This window comes from Bombina bombina, chromosome 5, assembly GCF_027579735.1.
Source record: "Bombina bombina isolate aBomBom1 chromosome 5, aBomBom1.pri, whole genome shotgun sequence".
In the NCBI taxonomy this organism is placed as follows: Eukaryota; Metazoa; Chordata; class Amphibia; order Anura; family Bombinatoridae; genus Bombina; species Bombina bombina.
The window spans coordinates 597286635-597310133 of NC_069503.1; the positions used below are offsets into that span (position 1 = coordinate 597286635).

A 23499-nucleotide genomic window follows, 5' to 3' on the forward strand; every position below is an offset into this window, starting at 1 on the left:
CTTGAGATAATCTAAATAAATAATAAACAAACATTCTATCTGTTTGCAAATATACAGGTCTTGCTACTGACAATTAACATCAACTAGACTCGAGAGTAAGCATTCCATGCACGCAAACCTTGATATCTGCAAAGTAATCAAAGTGGCATTATGACAGGAAATTGGAGGGGGTAGATTAAATTGGATACTAAAAGGCATATTTATCAAGCTCTGTACTAAAGACCACTGCTCCATAACCTGTCCGTCTGCTCTGAGGTAGTGGACAGAAATCAACCCGATAGAATATGATCAGGTTGATTGACACCCCCTGCTAGCGGCCAATCTGTAGGGGGCGGCATTGCACCAGCAGTTCACAAGATCTGCTGGTGCAATGATAAATGCAGAGAGTGTATGCTGTCGGAATTTATCGATGTGCAGCGGACATGATCCGCTATATCGGATCATGTCTGCTCACACCATAGTAAATAGGCCCCTAAAGGGTCGATTTATCAAAGGCTTTGCCTGCCTTCTCCTTCTTTCGACTGCAGGTTCTCACAAAATAACCTGCAGTCCGTATTTATGAAGAAGCAGTAATCAGACCGCTGCATCCTAGCCACTTCTCCACTTCTTAGGTGGAGAATTTCAATCTTCCCGGGCTCGTCTGACCGGGGAGATTGACAGCTCCTTCCCACATGTGATTGGATGTGCGTGGGCAGGGGGCGGCATTGCACATGAGCGCAAAATAGCGCTCGCATGCAATGTTTAATTCTGCCATGTAAATTCAGTCCGCCAGAGGCGAGCTGCAGGGACAGGGGCACATATGTCTGCCCCTGTACGCCGTAGATTGATAAATTGAGCCCTTAGAGGGATATGTTGAAGTAGTCAATCACCCAATCAGTCAAAGAGGATGGTTAAGAGAGAAGTAATTTGAGCTAGAAAGACAAAATGGGGCATTCTGATTTATCCACATAATACATGTTAATGGAAATAAAATTATTGACAATCTTAATAATAAAAAAGGTACATACTTCAGAAGCTAAAATAATGTTCAAAATTTGTATTATTTACTTTTTCCTGTATTGTTTAAATCCAAGTGGGACAACCTCTCTTTTGTAGACATTCATGTCATACAAATAACTACAGTACAGATCTGTCCTTGCAAATACAAAACTATAAGGACTGCCTCAGTTTCTATTTTTAATGGTAAAGAGAACCACTGTCATTCTTAATGTTTTCTTTACTATTGGAAATACTAATACACAGTAAACGTTGTGTTTTACTTCCAAATGTATTTTGCTTGCTTTCCCTGAACACTGACCTCTGCTATATTCTACCCCACGATTGCTTGACGATCTTGTTTATATCTGATAATAGTTGGCCAGGACAATAGAGATCCGATAAACATATTCAAAAGGATTTTCAAGGGCTTTGCCTGTGTGGTAAAACAAGGGACATTTTGCTGACAAAATTATTTTTATCTAGTTACGTATACACTTTCTACATGGTCTTCCAATGTCAATATCAAGACTGCCAAAATTCTTGATCAGACACAGATCTAGATTTATTTAAAGGGCAGATTAAATTTCCATTTAAAATGTTTAAAGTGAATGTAAATTTTGATGCTAAAGTGTCCGGTTTTTAAAAAATTTGATTAAAAACAGGGGTACTTTAATTCATCAAAATTTACATTTCACTCCTGTTGGAAAAAAAAAATGTACCTTTTAATCTTCACAGCAGCTCCAGCTTCCTCCACCCATCGCAAAGCCTCTTGCTAGGTCTAAAATGAGGAATCTGGCTTCCTCCAATCACGGTATTGAATCAGACACTGATTCCCCCGGGGGGGGGGGGAAGCTGTGATTGGAGGATGACCTATCCATCATTTCTGACATCAGAAATGGCTTGCGGTGACCGGAGGAAGCTGGAGCTGCTGTGAAGATTAAAAGGAAAGTTTTTTTTTTTCATAACGAGTGAAATGTAAATTTTGTTTAATTAAAGTGCCCCTGTTTTTAATCAAATTTTTATAAACCGGGCACTTAAGCATCAAAATTTACATTCACTTTAATATTTTTAACAACATTGAGCCTGTGAGAAATAAGTATTTTTGTAGATATATTTCTATCATCTTACCCTTTCTCTCTTTACTCTTCTATGCTATACATAATTAGGTCACAAGTCTTTTTTATGTTTTGTTTTTTTTAGACCATTTAAGTAACCCTCATTTGAAATTATTCATTTATCCGTCAAGAGATTTGCCACCAGAAATCGATACAAATACCCCTACCTAGACATCCAAGTATTTTACTGGTCTTACTTGCATGAAGTGTCATCAATACTGTAGTAAACCTTTATATTTTTTAATATAATAATGTTTCTATGTATTATCTGATAATAGACTAACCTTCCCCTGCAGTCCTTTGCTGATATCACTGATAAATATGTGAAACAAAATGAGGGTGACGTGGGCATTATTGGAGCCCCTAACCCCCTTTTCACCAAGTGCAGGTGATACATGTGACCACTGTTAAAACAATGATTATTACTGAAAACAAGGATAGATCTGGCCTATCTCCTCTCTGGTTTAAATAGAGGGGGAAAAGAACCCTTATTTTAACCACTTCCCTATTGGGAATTTCAGAAAAAACTTGCAAAAGTACCAGAGAATTTTTAGCATTTTTGCTATGACTCCATTTAAAGGGACATGAAACCTACAATTTGTCTTTTATGATTCAGATAGAGCATACAATTTTAAACAACTTTCTTATTTATCTAATTTGTTTTGTGCTCTTTTTATCCATTGTTGAAAAGTGTTCCTAGGTAGTCTCAGGAGCAGGGAGCTAGCTGCTGATTGGTGGCTGCACATATATCCCACATTGGCTTGCCGATGTGCTAAGCTAGCACCCAATAATGCATTGCTGCTCCTTCAGTAAAGGATATCGAGAAAATTAAGAACAATTTATAATAGAAGTTGTTTACAAATGTATGCTCTATCTGAATCATAAAAGAATCATTTTGGGTTGCATGTCCCTTTAAACAGAATTAGAGCCTTTGTTTTTTGATTTACCTATAGAAATTATATATATTTTTAAAGTAGACAAGCAGAGGTGTTGATTTAGGCCCATTTAATGTCACTAATTGACCATCAAATATGATCATATAAAAAAATGGTTAACTCTTTTTACAAACGTGTTTCTCACTGAAATTATTTACACACAGCTATTGCAGCCATAAGACAAATGTTTGTAAGAGCTTCTCTGGTGTCCCCTCCCCTTTGTTCAGAAACAGCAGACATGCATGGTTTTGACATTGGCAATTGGGCAATTTGACATTTGGCAATTAGAAGTCTGCAGTTGCTCACCACACTTTTGAAATTGGTGGCAGTAAAAAAATATTAATAATTAATGTAAATAATTAATGTAAATAATTATTATAGATTAAAATATTCTAAAAAAAACAATAGAATAAATCTGTTTAAAGTAACTATAATAATTATTGATCATTTTTTATATTTAATATTCACATAACACACCTTAAGATAAATAATTTTTCATGTGCGCTAACCTGACACCCGAAGCGTGTTATGCATATTTTACATTCCTATGTTCTTCACATAGATTTTTTTTTTTAAACACACACACACACATATATGTGCACAGAGAGTCAAAAATATAATATAGCAAAGAAAAAAGAAACAGATAGTAACTCTTTAGCCAGCACTAGGGTATCAACACAAATTTGTATCCAAGGTAAAAGTATCACAAGGGGAAACCAGGTGTGCTAATAAAATGAAAATATTTATGTATACTCAATGTTGCAAATATACAATAATACAAAGAGTGGCAACTATACAAGAGTTTTATAAATTGTACCCTTAGAGGCCTCTATCTGATGGGTCACATAATCTTATTAGTTCATAGGTTGAGAAAAGGGCAAATATTCGCCATAAAGTGGCCGTAAAGTTAAGGACCAAACAGTCCGCACTAGTGGTGAGGTTTGTAACAGAGCGTAATTCTGGAACTGCAAGCCTGTATTTCAAACTAGAGTGATATTCCCCGCAGTAGCAAAATGGCAGAGTACAGCTTTAATCATGTGATAACAGGGTAGCTCCCTTGTTATCACATGATTAAAGCTGTAGTAAATCTAGTGCGGACTGTTTGGTCCTTAACTTTATGGCGAATATTTGCCCTTTTCTCAACCTATGAACTAATAGGATTTTGTGACCCATCAGATAGAGGCCTCTAAGGGTACAATTTATAGGACTCTGCTTATACAAGAGTTCCTATAACTATTCGGGACTCATTACTTTTGTATAGTTCCCACTCTTTGTATTATTGTATATTTGTAACATTGATTATGCATAAATGTTTTCATTTTATTAGCACACCTGGTTTCCCCTTGTGATCCTTTTACCTTGTATACAAATTTGTGTTGTTACCCTAGTGCTGGCTAAAGAGTCACTATATATATTATATATATAGCAGTCAAATACATGGCCATATACCCTTGGACTCTTATAAATAATTTTTATTAACATGTTTTTTACTAATTTTATCAGATAGTGTTTATATAAGTGTAACTGTTTATTTTAATTTATTTATGTTGTGTTTGGTGCAACTTTTATTTTAGCCCTAATCCTTTATATGGGGTCTTCAGGCTAAATTAATTTGCGCTCAAGCGGTCACATTTACTTTCAACTAGCCCATGATTAGTAAAGAAACAGAAAACATATTTCCTGGCATAAAAAAAGTTCATAAAGACATATAGGGGCTGATTTACCAATGTCTGGCGAACATGATACGCTGTAGTGTATCATGTCCGCTAGATATCGCTGAATGCCAACAGCATACACTGGGCTCGCTTCCATTGAGTCGTTAAAAATGGAGCCGTAAGCTACCGAAGCGGCTGACAGCTAAAAGTAATTTACGGCTCCATTTTAGTACCAGGTTTCCATTGAAATATTTTGCGGATAGCGTGCAGTCGCTCTTTTCGTGTAGCTGTAAGTTAACATTGTGTTAACGCTTCCATCTGATGTCGGATTTCTTGAAAATCAATTAGTTGCTAAGGTAACCCAACCTTACGCTATAGAATTTACGTTTAACGTCCGTACTCCTTACCGGTGATCACCTCTCAAGAAAAATAAAGATACACTTATCCATATTTTTAATAATCAAATACTATTTTCTAATATAATTATATTTACCACTTCATAAATATAAGTAATATTTATTGCTGCCCTAGGCATAGGTCTAGTTTGCATTCTATAGATATGTTCTTGCATATATTATTATATTTAAATATATACTGATATTTCTATTAGAATATAAGTTCAACTATTTCTACATTAAAACACTATTTGCAAGTTTTATATTTTCAATAGAAAATAGGTCTCAAAAAGCACAATTTTCCTCTTTTACACCTAGTTGAGCTGGGTGTAATATTTCTCAATGTATCGACAGCCTCCGACAGTGTATTAACGGTTAGCGCTTTCATTGGAAACCTGGTATAATTTATCGATTAACGTTTTCTATTACTTTCTATGGGACGTGAAGATCTTATCGGCAGCCGGACATAACGCGCCATTGGAAACAGTCGATAAACGATATTGCTTCCGACAGCATATTTATCGGTTTGCTAGTGCACGCAAACTGAATTACGACTCAATGGAAGCAAGGCCACTGTCGGCATTTAATATTGCACAAGCAGTTTTGGTGAACTGCATGTGCAATGCCGTCCCCTGCAGATTCACGGCCAATCGGCTGCTAGCAGGGGTGTCAATCAACCAGATTGTAAAGGATCGGGTGGATTGATGTCCGCAGCCTCAGAGGCAGCGGACCAGTTATGAAGCAGCGGTCGCGAATCTGCAGGGGGCAGCATTGCACAAGCAGTCTGGCGGACATGATACGCTACTGTGTATCATGTCCGCCAGACATTGGCAAATCAGCCCCTATATGTCTTTCTGAACTTTTTTATACCAGGAAATATGTTTTCTGTTTCTTTACTAATCATGAGCTAGATTACAAGTGTGAGTCCTGATATCAATATTGCAACCAAGCTAACATTTCTGCAGATTGGCAGTCAATCGAAGGGGGTGTCAATCAACCTGATTGCATAGGATCCGGCGGATTGATGTCCAAAGCCTCAGAGGCAGTGGATCAGTTAAGGAGCAGCGGTCTTAAGACCGCTGCATAACTGCTGTTTCCGGCAAGCCTGAAGGCTCACGCGGAAACAGGGGAATCAGGGGCCATTCGGCCCTTGATAAATCGGCCCCATAGTATAAACTAAAATATGTCATATTTGTCATTTTTATTTTATAAAGTATTTAAATGAAACCCAAGATTTTTCTTTCGTGATAAAAACAGAGCATACATTTTTTTTATTTTTTATTTACTTATATTATCAAATTGAGTTCATACTCATGTTATTCTTTGTTGAAGAGATATCTAGATATTAAGCATGCACATTTCTGGAGCAGTTTATGTCACTTACTGTTCTTACAAATGTATAACATAGTTATAAAACTGTTGCCATACATTACTCCAGTCACATGCACGCTCCTACACCTTCTTACCTACTGTTTTTCAATAAAGACTACCAAGAGAATGAAGTCAATTTATGCTCTTGTGGAGAATGATGCCTACTCATTTTTTTGTGCTTATATTTCTAAAAAGGTAAGTTGTAATTGTATAAAACTTGGATTTAAGTTTTTAGTTTTCATTAAAGTGTCACTAAATGTTAAAAATGAATATACTACGTTTTAATCTTTGCAGTGCATAATGTACATTAAAGGGACATGAAACCCACATTTTTTCTTTCATGATTTAAAAATAGCATTCCATTTTAAACAACTTTCTAATTTCATTCCATTATCTAATTTGTTTTATTCTCTTTATATTCTTTGCTGAAAAGCATATCTAGATAGGCTCAGTAGCTGCTGATTGAAGCCTTATGTGATTGGCTCATGTGCATTGCTTTTTCTTCAACTAAGGATATCTAAAATGTAATGTTGTTTAAATCTGTATTCTCTATCTGAATCATGAAATAATTTTTTTGGGGTTACTTGTAAAATGTAACAAATCACTTAATAAGATTGTTTAAACACCCCATAGGTGGATTTTTACTAATAGCTCACAATTCTGATTAGCTCAGCAGTACAGCCATCAAAATCCATATTTCCTGCCCAATTGCAAGTAACCAGAGCATTCTCCCTGTGCCTCTAGATAAAGGAGCACTTTTTTTTTTTTAAATATTAAATGTCAGCCACATTCATTTCTTCAAATGGAAATTTGAATGTCTGGCTAATATTCTAGCATTTATCAGTTTGAATACAAATGATTATTTTTACGGATTTACGTTGAATCAGTGCTTTTAACACAAGTCTATAAAAATGAACATTTTATTGTTAAATTATTTTAATTTATTTTAATATTGCAACTTAAAGTGATAGAAAACATCTGATCAGAAGTAAAATCCATAGCAAAGCGCAGTATTAAAAGGACATTACAGTAAAAATTGATATGTTTATAGATAAATTACATCTACAAATAGAAACATATTTATAACATTTTTATATTGGGGAAAAATGCTCCTAGTAAACATTATTGTTTTAGTCTTAGCATTTTGACCCCAAATTGTCAAGTCATACTCCAATTATCACCCTCAATAAAGACAAATTACACCATTATGGGTATGAAAAAAGGCCATAGCTTGTTTATTAACATACACTTAAATACAACCATTAAACATCAAGTTTTTAAAACCCAACCACATTGCTTGTACTTCTCCATTAATGTGCCTTGCCACCATTTTAATAATATCTCTTCTGCTAACCAAACCATTACCTCATAATTGGCGTAAGCCCCAAAAACCCAGGCAACCCGCCACTGCTGCAACAACACCTAACTCCCAAACTTAAAATATAGGGGCAGGCAGAAACTAGTTCTTACTCTCTTTCTCCAGATGAAAAAGATACATACACTTCCATTTTAGGGTCTTATTAACCCCTTGCCCCCAGCTTGACCTGTCTCCTTCCTTCCAAATGGGGTCACTTGACCCCTTCTTCCATGCTGTCATCTAGGCTTCATCTTTCTCTGCATGTGAAGCATAGCTAGATATTCTCAGTGCACCAGTATTTTTAAAGGGACACTAAAGTCAAAATTAAACTTTCATGATTCAGATAGAGCATACAATTTTAAACAACTTTCCAATTTACTTCCATTAACAAAATTTGCACAGTCTTTTTATATTTAAACTGTTTGAGTCACTAGCTCCTACTGAGCATGTGCAAGAATTGACAGAATATACGTATATGCATTTGTGATTGGCTGACAATTCCGATTTTGAGGAATTTATCGCATAGTTAGACACTTTACTGTAGTTGTCTAGATGAGTTTGTGCAATTGGCAGGGAAGTCTGGTAGCTAGTTAAGGCTAGTAGGAGATCATCTGTGAATAGTGTTAACTTATAATGGTGATTGCCTATTTAAAATCCAGAAATTTCAGGACATAATCTGAGTTTAGTGGCCAATATTTCCATAGACAAAACGAAAAGTAGGGGGGACAGGGGACAACCCTATCTCATGCCATTTCTGATGGGGAACGACTTTGACAAGATGCCATTGACTTTGACCTTGGCACTTGGTTGGGAGTATAGGGTGAAAACTTTTACAATGAACTCATCTGGGATGCCAAATTTTAACGAGTGGTGTAGGAATGTCCAGTCCAACCTGTTGAAGGCCTTTTCAGCGTCCGTCAACAGGAGGACTGAGGGAATTTGATGTCATTTAGCGTATTGTATAAGATAAAGAATTCTGGTGGTGTTGTCCCTTGCCTTGCGTTGTGGTATGAATCCCACCTGATCAGTGTGTATCAGGGTGGGTAGAACTTGGTTCAAACGGTTAGCCTAAATGTCTGCAAATATCTTTAAATCTACATTAAGTAGTGAGATGGGTCTAAAATTAGATGGGAGATCTTGTGATGTCCCAGGCTTTGGTATGACCGAAACATGGGCTTCTAGCATCGTAGGTGGCATTGGGTGACAAATATCAACTGATTGGAAAAGGGAAAGCAAATGTGGTATGAGTAGGTCTTTATAGTAAGATCCACTAAACCTGTCTGGTCCAGGGCTTTTACCTGCTCCTGTATTGCTAGGTCAATTTCCTGACTAGTAATCGGTTGTTTCAAGAATTCTACCATATCAGATGAGAGCTTTGGTGTTGGTATGTCTTTTAAATAGTCTTGACAGATAGAGGAATGTGTCTCCTTATGTTTTTGCTATATAGAGAGTCCTCTACTGTGTTGACATTGTTGTTTTTAACATATAGGGCATTTTGTTTTTGCCTGAGTGCTTTGGCAAGAAACTTGCCAGCCTTGTTGGCTTCTATAAAGAACTTTTGTTTTAAATAAAAGGATTGTTGTTGTGTTTTTATTAGGATTAGGTTATTTAGCTGGGTTATTGTATTTTGCAGGGCATTTAGAGTGGAGTCATCTGAAGGATTTAGTTTATGTAGATGATCTAAATGAAGGAGGTCTTGTGTTAGTTGGGAATATTGTGCTTTCTGTGGTTTTAATTTATTTACTTTAAGTTTTATTAGTTCTCCTCTGATGGTGCACTTATGTGCTTCCCAGATCAGTCCCATTTCCATGTTGTCAGTTATATTTTCTTGAAAACAATTGGTGATGGCGTGCTTAATGTGAGTTTTGTTCAGTGGATCCAGAAGGATTGTCTCGTCTAGTCGCCATGTGAATGGTTTAAGGGGTTTGGAAGGCCAGTGAAATGTGCTGATAACTGCAGAGTGGTCCGACCACGCTGTTGGTTTTATTTGTGAAGTCTTTAAATGGGATAGAAATAAGTGATCTACAAAACTGTAGTCTTGGGCGAGAGTGGGATTTATTTGGGTTAGAGAAAAAGGTATAGTCTATTGTGCCCGGATAAAGGTGTCGCCAGGAGTCATGTAAGGACAGTAGAGGAATGTTGGACCATATGGATTTAAGTTTTGTTTTTGAGATATTTATTAGACTTGTGCAGCTTCAAAAAATTTGTTTCAGTTCAGTTTGGATCGATTCGGATCTATTCGAATTTCGGTTCGGATCTATTCGAATTCGGAAAAATTCAAATGAATTCGTTTCGGATTCATTCGGATTCATTCGGATTCGGAAAAAATTCGGTTTGAATCGATTTGGAAATTCGGAATTTCGGTAAGTGTTAGGTGGGATGTGCTGTGTATTACACTAGTATTATGTACTGTATATTAGGTTTAACCCATAGCAGAGTGATTAAACCTAATATACTGTACAATACTAGTGTAATAAACGGCCATCCGAATCTACCGAATACATCCGAATCGATTCGGATGTATTCAAATCGATTCGGATGTATTCGATTCGGATTTATTCGGTAGATTCGGCAGTATTTTAATTCGGAAATTCAAATCGATCCGAATCTCCGAATTTTCCGAATCGATCCGAAATGAATCGCACATGTCTAATATTTATTAAAATGTTGGAACGATCTTGAGGTGGGTTTAGGGGAATGTTAATATCCCCTGCCATTAGTAGTTCACCCTTGGAGAAAGGAATGATTAATTTGGTTATTTGTTTAAAAAAGGTAGATTGGCGTATGTTTGGGGCATATATGTTGATTAATGTTATTGGCCTGCCAAAGAGAAGGCCCTGTAAACCTAGAAATCTCAAGGTTTAAGCTATTAAACTTATTGCAAGAGAGGGCGCCAAAAGTATCAAACACTAATATATAAAAAATATAACAGAAATTTATTAAAAATACAAGTTAAAATACATACTATGAGGGACATCTCCCTATAACAGTTATGGCACAAAATCTAAAACTATAAATGGTATATAGTATCTAAAAATAGCCAGAGAAATGACATATACATAACAAATAAAAATGACCGTTATATAAAAATCAACAATAGTGTCCGTATTACCTAGAAATCTGCCTTCTTTATCTCGTTCTGTATGTTGAACTTAGAAAGGAATGGATTTATGAAAAAATATACTAACTTCATTGATTTTTTTGGAGGGATGACTGTTATGAAAATGCAAAGGGTATTGTGAGGAGAAATAGGAAGGTTCAGAACCTTTTTTTAAATCTGTCTCTTGCAAGAAGAGTATGTCTTTGTGAGAGTGTTTGAAATCTGTGAAGGCTATTGATCTATTTTGAGGAGCATTAAAGCCCTTTACATTTTGGGTTAAAAATGTTAATGGGTGGCTTGGATCAGGCATGGTTAAAAAGTAGAGTTATAGTGATATGGGAGGTTTGAGTGGTGATGTAGGTCAGCATGAGGAAGTTTTAATTTGCACATAAAAAACATAAACAAAAAATAACATAGTAATAACAATAATGTAATACTTATTAGTGTTAATTCACTACTATCATATTATTTCAACTGCTCAAAATAAATGAACAGCACTGTTCAAAACAGCTAGAGGGAATATCCCTGCCCTTTAAATATATTAAACAACAATAAACATGGATAACAACGTTTTGGTTAGGCAAGCTATACCAATATATCAATGAGAGAGCAAATATATGACTACAATGTTCATGACAAAGGGTATTGAGTTTCAGTAGGTTTTTGCTTCTTGACGGAAACCGTTTGCCATTTGGTTCTTTGTGTCTTTGGGAGTTCTTTAAATAGAGGTGCCTCTCCCTGAGGTGTGGGAGGTTTAGGAGCTTGAAGAGGTTTAATGTTTAAGTCCATACAAAATGATTCTACTTCCTGGGGATCTTTACAGATGTATCTTTGGCCTTGTCGGATGACTTGGGGGGAGCATGGAAATCTCCATCTGTAGGGAATATTATTTGATTGTAGGAGTGCTGCGATTTCTTGAAATTCTCGCCTTCTTTGAAGGGTTCTAGGAGCCAAATCTGCATATATCTGAATTTTGTGGTTCTGAAAGGAGATTTGTCCGATCTTTCTGGATAGTTGCATTATTTCTTCTTTTTGGTGATAGTCCTTGAACTTTATAATAACATCCCTTGGGTTTGCTGAGCCTTGTCTTCTTTCTCTATTCTCCAAGTCCTCCAACTTGTCATGAAGTTGAAGAATAGAGGCTTCTTGTCCCTTGACTAGCTGGTGTAAAATATAAATTTATTTCTTCAATACCCTTTTGTTCATGACAAAGGGTATTGAGTTTCAGTAGGTTTTTGCTTCTTGACGGAAACCATTTGCCATTTGGTTCTTTGTGTCTTTGGGAGTTCTTTAAATAGAGGTGCCTCTCCCTGAGGTGTGGGAGGTTTAGGAGCTTGAAGAGGGTTAATGTTTAAGTCCATACAAAATGATTCTACTTCCTGGGGATCTTTACAGCTGTATCTTTGACCTTGTCGGATGACTTGGGGGGAGCATGGAAATCCCCATCTGTAGGGAATATTATTTGATTGTAGGAGTGCTGCGATTTCTTGAAATTCTCGCCTTCTTTGAAGGGTTCTAGGAGCCAAATCTGCATATATCTGAATTTTGTGGTTCTGAAAGGAGATTTGTCCGATCTTTCTGGATAGTTGCATTATTTCTTCTTTTTGGTGATAGTCCTTGAACTTTTTAATAACATCCCTTGGGTTTGCTGAGCCTGTAGGCCTAGGGCGTAGTGCCCTGTGGGCTCCATCAAAGGAAAGTGTAGGTTCAAAGGGGGAACCTTTGATGTTGGTGAAGAGATCTGTCAGGTATTCATTTAGAGAGGAGGTTAGGACATCTTCTAGGATACCTCTCACTCTGAGGTTTTGTCTTCTTTCTCTATTCTCCAAGTCCTCCAACTTGTCATGAAGTTGCAGAATAGAGGCCTCTTGTCCCTTGACTAGCTGGTGTAAAATATAAATTTCTTCTAGGTTACTTTCTTGGACTTCCTCTAAGTATTCTATTTTATTTCCAATTTCGTTGAGGTCCTTGCGTAGAGTAAAGATTTCTTCTCTAATCCAGCTACGTACCTGGCCTAGCAGTGCAGTAAGGTCTTGTTTCGACGGAATGGTGTCCAGCACTACTTTAGGTATAGAAACAGTGTCATTCTGTTCGTCTTCCTCCATGTCTGATGTGTGTGATGGCAAATTAGAGTTGGGGTGTATAGGGTTACTCTCCGCTGGAGTTGCTGGTTCAGCTAATGTAAAGCAAGAATTAAGTAGTGGAGTTCTACTTAGTGAAGATTTTTGTGATTTGTTCTGTTTAGTAAGCTTTTTTGGCAACATTTTCGCTATTATGGGTAAAACAGCTTTTGGAGAATAAAGTGTGGCACTGTCCCTTTTTTTTATTATAAGACTGTAGGTCAGTGTCCCTATTTCACCGTAGATTTCTGTGCTGACTGTTTCAGCCGTGTCTAATTCCCTTCGGTCACCTCTCATGGATAAATAGTCATATATAGTAGTTGCAGGGTTGTATTATAGAGCTCAGCAGGTACTTAAATATATGTGTGTATAATGAGCTAAGCTGCAGTGAAGATCATTCCCTAAATGGTATATCACTTAATTTGCTTCTGATATGCAATCAGGTACCTCATCCGTAATATTGCAGAGCACATTAAATGATTGTATTGGATTTACAAAGTACATGCCAGGATCACTTTTTAATTGTAACTGCTGTGCTCCCATCAACAAATAGTCAATGTCCCTTGTTTATTTATCCCATGTGAGGGTGAAAAAACCAGAAGGATACTTATCTCTGCTCTCTGTGTGTTCCAAGCAGATTCAGTCTGTTCCAGAGGCCACGTGGTCAGACCGCACTCGAGCTGCGTGGATCATCCTCTCACATCTGTCTCCTGTTGGCGATTTAAGTGAGCATCTGTAGCTCCGGATACAGGACAGATCTGTTGTGCCTGAAAATACTTCTAATGTTTTTAGGCGCGATCGCAATTAACACTGCATCATCACTTCGTATATTTAGAGGACCCTTCTTAAGAAGGTTTCAGCCTCCGGAACATATCCGTTGGGTTTGGGCTATGGTACGGCTTGCTTAGATGCTTGCTGTTTCCATCCGGAAGGGTATCCATTTAGTCCTACTAGGTGCTAAAATACAGGACAAGGCATTAAGAGTACACCTAAAGTGCAGCCGACTCTGCCCCCCGTGGGCTTGTATAATTTCAACACCAGTGTGCATTCCAATTTTTTCTGGAATGTCCCTTTAAGTAAAAGCTGTAAAGTTTAAACTAAACTAATACCACTGTATAATGTTAGTGTTTTCTGTTCATTTGATAATCCTGCTAATGTTTATTTGCAGTACTAGTAACTTAGGCCTAGATTTGGAGTTCGGCGGTAAAAGGGCTGTTAACGCTCCGCGGGCTTTTTTCTGGCCGCACCATAAATTTAACTCTGGTATCGAGAGTTTAATCAAATGCTGCGTTAGGCTCCAAAAAAGGAGCGTAGAGCATTTTTACCGCAAATGCAACTCTCGATACCAGAGTTGCTTACGGACGCGGCCGGCCTCAAAAACGTGCTCGTGCACGATTCTCCCATAGGAAACAATGGGGCTGTTTGAGCTGAAAAAAAACCTAACACCTGCAAAAAAGCAGCGTTCAGCTCCTAACGCAGCCCCATTGTTTCCTATGGGGAAACACTTCCTACGTCTGCACCTAACACCCTAACATGTACCCCGAGTCTAAACACCCCTAACCTTACACTTATTAACCCCTAATCTGCCGCCCCCGCTATCGCTGACACCTGCATATTTTTTTTAACCCCTAATCTGCCGCTCCGTAAACCGCCGCAACCTACGTTATCCCTATGTACCCCTAATCTGCTGCCCTAACATCGCCGACCCCTATATTATATTTATTAACCCCTAACCTGCCCCCCACAACATCGCCGCCAGCTACTTAAAATAATTAACCCCTAATCTTCCGACCGCAAAGCGCCGCCACCTACGTTATCCCTATGTACCCCTAATCTGCTACCCCTAACACCGCCGACCCCTATATTATATTTATTAACCCCTAATCTGCCCCCCACAACGTCGCCGACACCTGCCTACACTTATTAACTCCTAATCTGCCGAGCGGACCTGAGCGCTACTATAATAAAGTTATTAACCCCTAATCCGCCTCACTAACCCTATCATAAATAGTATTAACCCCTAATCTGCCCTCCCTAACATCGCCGACACCTACCTTCAATTATTAACCCCTAATCTTCCGATCGGAGCTCACCGCTATTCTAATAAATGTATTAACCCCTAAAGCTAAGTCTAACCCTAACACTAACACCCCCCTAAGTTAAATATAATTTAAATCTAACAAAATTAATTAACTTTTATTAAATAAATTATTCCTATTTAAAGCTAAATACTTACCTGTAAAATAAATCCTAATATAGCTACAACATAAATTATAATTATATTATAGCTATTTTAGGATTAATATTTATTTTACAGGCAACTTTGTAATTATTTTAACCAGGTACAATAGCTATTAAATAGTTAAGAACTATTTAATAGTTACCTAGTTAAAATAATAACAAATTTACCTGTAAAATAAATCCTAACCTAAGTTACAATTAAACCTAACACTACCCTATCAATAAAATAATTAAATAAACTACCTACAATTACCTACAATTAACCTAACACTACACTATCAATAAATTAATTAAACACAATTCCTACAAATAAATACAATTAAATAAACTAGCTAAAGTACAAAAAATAAAAAAGAACTAAGTTACAGAAAATAAAAAAATATTTACAAACATAAGAAAAATATTACAACAATTTTAAACTAATTACACCTACTCTAAGCCCCCTAATAAAATAACAAAGCCCCCCAAAATAAAACATTCCCTACCCTATTCTAAATTAAAAAAGTTACAAGCTCATTTACCTTACCAGCCCTGAACAGGGCCCTTTGCGGGGCATGCCCCAAGAAGTTCAGCTCTTTTGCCTGTAAAAAAAAACATACAATACCCCCCCCCAACATTACAACCCACCACCCACATACCCCTAATCTAACCCAAACCCCCCTTAAATAAACCTAACACTAATCCCCTGAAGATCTTCCTACCTTGTCTTCACCATCCAGGTATCACCGATCCGTCCTGGCTCCAAGATCTTCATCCAACCCAAGCGGGGGTTGGCGATCCATAATCCGGTGCTGAAGAGGTCCAGAAGAGGCTCCAAAGTCTTCCTCCTATCCGGCAAGAAGAGGACATCCGGACCGGCAAACATCTTCTCCAAGCGGCATCTTCGATCTTCTTCCATCCTGAAGACCTCCAGCGCGGAACATCCATCCGGACCGACGACTGAACGACTAATGACTGTTCCTTTAAGGGACGTCATCCAAGATGGCATCCCTCGAATTCCGATTGGCTGATAGGATTCTATCAGCCAATCGGAATTAAGGTAGGAATTTTCTGATTGGCTGATGGAATCAGCCAATCAGAATCAAGTTCAATCCGATTGGCTGATCCAATCAGCCAATCAGATTGAGCTCGCATTCTATTGGCTGTTCCGATCAGCCAATAGAATGCGAGCTCAATCTGATTGGCTGATTGGATCGGCCAATCGGATTGAACTAGATTCTGATTGGCTGATTCCATCAGCCAATCAGAAAATTCCTACCTTAATTCCGATTGGCTGATAGAATCCTATCAGCCAATCGGAATTCGAGGGATGCCATCTTGGATGACGTCCCTTAAAGGAACAGTCATTCGTCGTTCAGTCGTCGGTCCGGATGGATGTTCCGCGCTGGAGGTCTTCAGGATCCTGCCGCTTCGCTCCGGATGGAAGAAGATCGAAGATGCCGCTTGGAGAAGATGTTTGCCGGTCCGGATGTCCTCTTCTTGCCGGATAGGAGGAAGACTTTGGAGCCTCTTCTGGACCTCTTCAGCACCGGATTATGGATCGCCAACCCCCGCTTGGGTTGGATGAAGATCTTGGAGCCAGGACGGATCGGTGATACCTGGATGGTGAAGACAAGGTAGGAAGATCTTCAGGGGATTAGTGTTAGGTTTATTTAAGGGGGGTTTGGGTTAGATTAGGGGTATGTGGGTGGTGGGTTGTAATGTTGGGGGGGGTATTGTATTTTTTTTTTTTACAGGCAAAAGAGCTGAACTTCTTGGGGCATGCCCCGCAAAGGGCCCTGTTCAGGGCTGGTAAGGTAAAAGAGCTTGTAACTTTTTTAATTTAGAATAGGGTAGGGAATTTTTTATTTTGGGGGGCTTTGTTATTTTATTAGGGGGCTTAGAGTAGGTGTAATTAGTTTAAAATTGTTGTAATATTTTTCTTATGTTTGTAAATATTTTTTTATTTTCTGTAACTTAGTTCTTTTTTATTTTTTGTACTTTAGCTAGTTTATTTAATTGTATTTATTTGTAGGAATTGTGTTTAATTAATTTATTGATAGTGTAGGGTTAGGTTAATTGTAGGTAATTGTAGGTAGTTTATGTAATTATTTTATTGATAGGGTAGTGTTAGGTTTAATTGTAACTTAGGTTAGGATTTATTTTACAGGTAAATTTGTTATTATTTTAACTAGGTAACTATTAAATAGTTCTTAACTATTTAATAGCTATTGTACCTGGTTAAAATAATTACAAAGTTGCCTGTAAAATAAATATTAATCCTAAAATAGCTATAATATAATTATAATTTATGTTGTAGCTATATTAGGATTTATTTTACAGGTAAGTATTTAGCTTTAAATAGGAATAATTTATTTAATAAAAGTTAATTAATTTTGTTAGATTTAAATTATATTTAACTTAGGGGGTGTTAGTGTTAGGGTTAGACTTAGCTTTAGGGGTTAATACATTTATTAGAATAGCGGTGAGCTCCGATCGGAAGATTAGGGGTTAATAATTGAAGGTAGGTGTCGGCGATGTTAGGGAGGGCAGATTAGGGGTTAATACTATTTATGATAGGGTTAGTGAGGCGGATTAGGGGTTAATAACTTTATTATAGTAGCGCTCAGGTCCGCTCGGCAGATTAGGAGTTAATAAGTGTAGGCAGGTGTCGGCGACGTTGTGGGGGGCAGATTAGGGGTTAATAAATATAATATAGGGGTCGGCGGTGTTAGGGGTAGCAGATTAGGGGTACATAGGGATAACGTAGGTGGCGGCGCTTTGCGGTCGGAAGATTAGGGGTTAATTATTTTAAGTAGCTGGCGGCGATGTTGTGGGGGGCAGGTTAGGGGTTAATAAATATAATACAGGGGTCGGCGGGGTTAGGGGCAGCAGATTAGGGGTACATAAATATAACGTAGGTGGCGGTCGGCAGATTAGGGGTTAAAAATTTTAATCGAGTGGCGGCGATGTGGGGGGACCTCGGTTTAGGGGTACATAGGTAGTTTATGGGTGTTAGTGTACTTTAGGGTACAGTAGTTAAGAGCTTTATGAACCGGCGTTAGCCCAGAAAGCTCTTAACTCCTGCTATTTTCAGGCGGCTGGAATCTTGTCGTTAGAGCTCTAACGCTCACTTCAGAAACGACTCTAAATACCAGCGTTAGAAAGATCCCATTGAAAAGATAGGATACGCAAATGGCGTAGGGGGATCTGCGGTATGGAAAAGTCGCGGCTGAAAAGTGAGCGTTAGACCCTTTAATCACTGACTCCAAATACCAGCGGGCGGCCAAAACCAACGTTAGGAGCCTCTAACGCTGGTTTTGACGGCTACCGCCGAACTCCAAATCTAGGCCTTAGTAAGGCTTATATAGAAAGCAGCATCTTGTAGAGTTTGCAAGTTATAAAGGGAAAGTGAAAATTATAAATATCAACAGTGCACTGCAGAAACTATAGTACAATGAGACTACAGAAACTGGCTTCTCGAGGATATGCTGGGCAGTACCACATTGCATAAGTGAACCATATTTGAGAAGTCAATTTCAATAGAGAAGGGTGGCAAAAAAATCACTTGTTTTTTTTTCTTCTGTATTTGAGGTGGGTGGTACTGCATCTGATTGGCTGGAATGCACTTTAGGATTAGCTTTAATTAAAAAAAACAAACACAGACAAATATAGTTTTCTCAATTTTTTTTTGTAAATCCACTTTAAACTTTAAGTTATTTTTTATTTAATGCCTGGAATGCATTGTATAAACGTATAATGTTGTATACTGTCTCTTTAATAATATGAGTTATCTGCCAATTTTCACCAGTCTTACTGTTATGTGTCACAGATCCGGGAACTTTAGTAAATCTAGGAAACTGAGGAATGTTGTAATTAACACACTGCATATGCAAAATAAAGTTTTACTGGCATATTAGGATGAGCAGTATCAAGCCTGAGAGTCATTTGCTTAGAAATGAATTCAGTATTTTCACACAAACTACATTTTGTGCCAATCACATTTCCCTATTCCCCAATCTGATTAAGAGCTGTACCTGTAAGCTGCCTAACGCTGCAGGAAAACAAATAAAATTGATGAAAAAGTATATTTTTTTTTATCAAGATCAGGCTTGATAAATATTTTATTCATATATAGTTTCTTATCTATACCCTTTCATAGCATAGATTTAACAGCTAATCTTTTTTTTTATTAGTTTTCCTTAAAGTGAGATAGCCTCCAACTCATGGATTAAAGGTTGCATTTTTTTAATAATCATATTTCTGGATAAAAATTAGAACAGTTTTTTTTTGTTTTGTTTTTTTTTTTTTCACTTTTTTCAGTACTAATATCCATTATTTTCCCAACAGGCATTTCCAGGAAATGTTAACTCAGATACTGTTGTTCGGCATGATTTGCAACATCCAGTGATTGCACGATATGTACGTTTTGTTCCATTGGACTGGACTGGAGAAGGACAAATAGGGTTAAGGATTGAACTCTACGGATGCCCATACTGTAAGTTAAGCTACAGCACACTTGAATACGTAGAATTCACTTGTACAGTAATCACAGTGATGGTGCATATTTTTGCTGTATAATTTGTTTTCAATTGAATAAATGGTTTTGACAAAGGCCTTTAAAAAAATGGAACTGACATCTTTCTAAAAATAATGAAGTCATCCAACCTTGTAAATATTCTATATGAATAAAATTGTCTCAAATTATGTTAAATTTAAATCCCCCTTTTAAAATACACTATCATTTCCATACTGAAAAAGTGAGACTTTTTGAAAGCTATTTTTAAAGCAGTGTATACTTTGGGGATCTAAATGGTATTTGCATACATATTCTTCCCCAAGGTAAAAACAGAACTAGAATATAAATTACAGGGGGGGGGGTCTGTCTGTTTGTTTGTTTTTTGTAAATTAAATGTGTTAGATTGTTGTAGGAGAATGCACCAAACTGCATAATATAGGTGTGATTATTGTTGTCAACGCAAAACGAATTTCACACACTATGGGATCCATTTAAGAAACTATACATGTCATCAGACCATTGCTTCTTAACCTGCTATGCCAACTGTAAAGTGGAATTTCTCAATCTCCCCGGACTTCTACTACTAGGGAGACTGACATCCCCCTGCTAATGTTCGATTGGCCACTCGTAAGCAGGGGCGGCATTGCACACACAGCAAATTGTGCAATTATAAATTTGGGTAGCATATTGCTGCAATGCTGGGCGGATGGGGTATTGATGTCCGGCCCTTATTAAATGGAGCCGTCTGCCTAAGATTAGGGAAATCATAAAAACATTTATATTTTAAAAATATGTTAGGGTTTTTAAAGTAGAAATATTATGGACCAGATTACAAGTTGAGCACAAAATATAACTTCCACGAAAGCGATATTTGCATTCAATGTAGTAATATCATCACACGCAAATGTGCGCTGGTTTTACAAGTGAGGTGCAATGCGAACGCGACCTCACATTCGCATTGCATTGAAGCATTGTACTCACTTGAGTACCCTTCCAGTTCTCATGCCGTGTCTCAACTAGCGCAGCAAAGGGGGTAAATTGTGTAGCGATGGGCAGCAAATATAAAAATATATGAATATATATGTGTTAATATGTGTATATACACATATTAACACATACAAATATAAGTATATTAGCATATACATTTATATTTATTGGGAACACACAGTCCCCATAGACCGCAATGCAAAGGCATTTTTCAAGTGTGTTTTTTTTGTAACACCCTACACCCGCCAACTTTCACCCCACTGTATTTTGTGGCCAAGTGGGGGGCATTTATAAAATTAACCAGAGATGTGATCTCTGGTTAATGTTATGAGTGCTAATTGCTACTACAAGATCTTGTAATGGCTGATTATTTATCACGTGCCCGTAAACAGGGTAATTTGTCCATTTGTGGGTGTGAGATAAATTAGCACTCTCCTTGTAATCTAGCCATATATAATTATCTAATAAAAGCCCTAGCATATGTATTTTTCATGAGCATTACTTTTAAAAATGTGCGATTATGTTATCCCTATGTTAGAATTTTTAATAATAAATAAATATCCAATTAATATTTTTTTTAAAGTCATTTTATTCTATGGAGATGATTCAGAAAGTGCAAAATAGCAAACTAAATTTTAGTGCTGATTTATATGACAATATATCAAATTAAGAAATTGAGACTAATTCATAACTGAATATGCCATGTGTTAGCATTACTTTGAGAATCCAGTATATGCCATGAATATAACAGAAATATTATAGTTAGATATATTTTATTTAAAAGGTGTTATTTTCTATTGTGGCAATGTATTTGGAACAATGGAATCATAAAGGAATGCATTCAGAAGTGAAATATTTTAACATAGCAGCATCAATGACTAGAAGAAGAAGGGGAATATATACCTGGTATTTTATATCTTACTACCGTATGAAAACTTTTGAGCATCAACAAGTAAATCCTTGGACTGCTTTTGATTAGGGATGGGCGAATGTTTCGCAATATTCAAAAAATGAAACAAATTTTAACACATTTGTTCGTTCGAATCGAATTTCAAATGTTTACATAACATTCTAACATTCGATTTTCGAATGTTCGGTTTCTAAATTTTACGATTACATTTGAAAATATTCGTTTAGAAAAATTTGAATTTATATTTGTAATAGCATTTATAATGCTTTCTTTAAATGTAATATTCGAGTTATGCAACATTCGAATTCTAAAAATTTGAATTTATATGTTTGTAATATTATTTCTATTGCTTTCTTTAAATGTAATATTCGAATTATGCAATATTCTATATAGAAACATTCAAAATGATATATTTGAATCTATTATGTAACAATTTACTAGATTCCCTCCCTACCACATGAACTATTGAACTTCTGAATAGTATTTGTTAGATAGAATGTTAAATTCGAAATTTCGAAAGTGAACATTCGATATAATTATAAACATTCAAATTCGAAAGTGACATTCGAAAACTGTAAATAGCATTCGATTATATAATTTTTAAGAATATTCGTTCTTATGAACATTCGGATTTATAAATCGAATTTCGGTAATAACATTCGTTCTAACATTTGAATTCGGAAATTTACACATTCGCCCATCCCTACTTTTGATGAACAAAACGCTGTAAAATAACTGTTTTAATAAAAAAAATTTCACATTTTTTTGCTACATAAATATTTGCAATGCTGTATGAAAAAATTGAATATCCATTTATCTAGTAGCAGAGCAATTGTGTACTCGCTAACAGAATTATTGTGATAAATGTGTTCAATGTTTCTATTGATATTCGTATAAATGCTCTAATTTGTCATTGTATTATAGCAAAGTTTATGGTTATTCATTTCTGTTAGGATCAGGGGCGTATTATGACCTAGGCCAACAAGGCCGCTGCCTAGTTCAGCAGATTAGGGAGGGGCAGCACATCTGCCCTATCCTCTCTCTAAAAGCCAGCACACAGTACAGTGAGCAATAAAGTGCAGGCTTTTACAGAGAAGACAAGGCACGTGCACTGATTAAGTTCACTCTTTACAGGCAGTGCTCCTTTAAACCGTTGCTTCATTTAGAGCTGCCGGCATTTTGCAGTGGAAGCATTCTTGGTGAGAAACTTGCCCGGGGATATGCTTACAAGGTGAGGCTGGAGGAGAAGACCTTGTGCCTATATGCTGCCGCCCCTTGTCAGCTGTGGTGGATCTGGGAGCGCAGTGCTTATTAAAGGTCTTAGTAACTAACAGACTGGATGTGTCTGTGCATTGCTTAGATCAGCTTGTGATGTCTAAGCATAAACTCTTAGCGCTAATGTATGTTAGCTACTAATAGCTTTCGCTGCATTCATGAACCCACAGAGTAAATAGTAAACGGACACTTAAAACGTTTCATTACTTGAATGATGGTAATTACTATATGTTGTTTCTCGTAAAGGGCAGTGATAGTTTTCAAAGTGTATTCTTCTTTACTTCCCTTCCTCTCTCCCTTCTTTCCCTTTCTCTCTCCCTCCCTCCCTTCTTTCTCTCAACTCCCTCCCTTGCTCCCTTCTATCCCTTTCTTTCCCTCCCCCACTTTTCTCTTCTCTCTCCCTCCCTTCCTTCCTTCCTTTCCATCCCTTTTTTCCCCTCCCCTTCTTTTCTCTCCCTTCTCTCAGGGAGAAAATGGTATGAGATGCATGCAATTCAACCCACCTGTATGCAAGTCTTTTGCTAGCCATTTTCTTTTGAATTGTTATGGAAAAAAACTAAGA

The 23499-nt window shown here is 37.1% G+C and overlaps 1 protein-coding gene across 1 annotated transcript in view; it reads left to right on the forward strand.

Annotated features, from left to right (window-relative positions):
• CNTNAP2 (contactin associated protein 2) overlaps positions 1-23499 on the forward strand; it is a 2991056-nt gene that overhangs the window by 479161 nt on the left and 2488396 nt on the right. The window contains exon 5 of the mRNA XM_053715812.1: positions 19597-19744. Coding sequence (XP_053571787.1) covers positions 19597-19744 — 148 coding nt within the window. The remainder of the gene's footprint in view (positions 1-19596; positions 19745-23499) is intronic.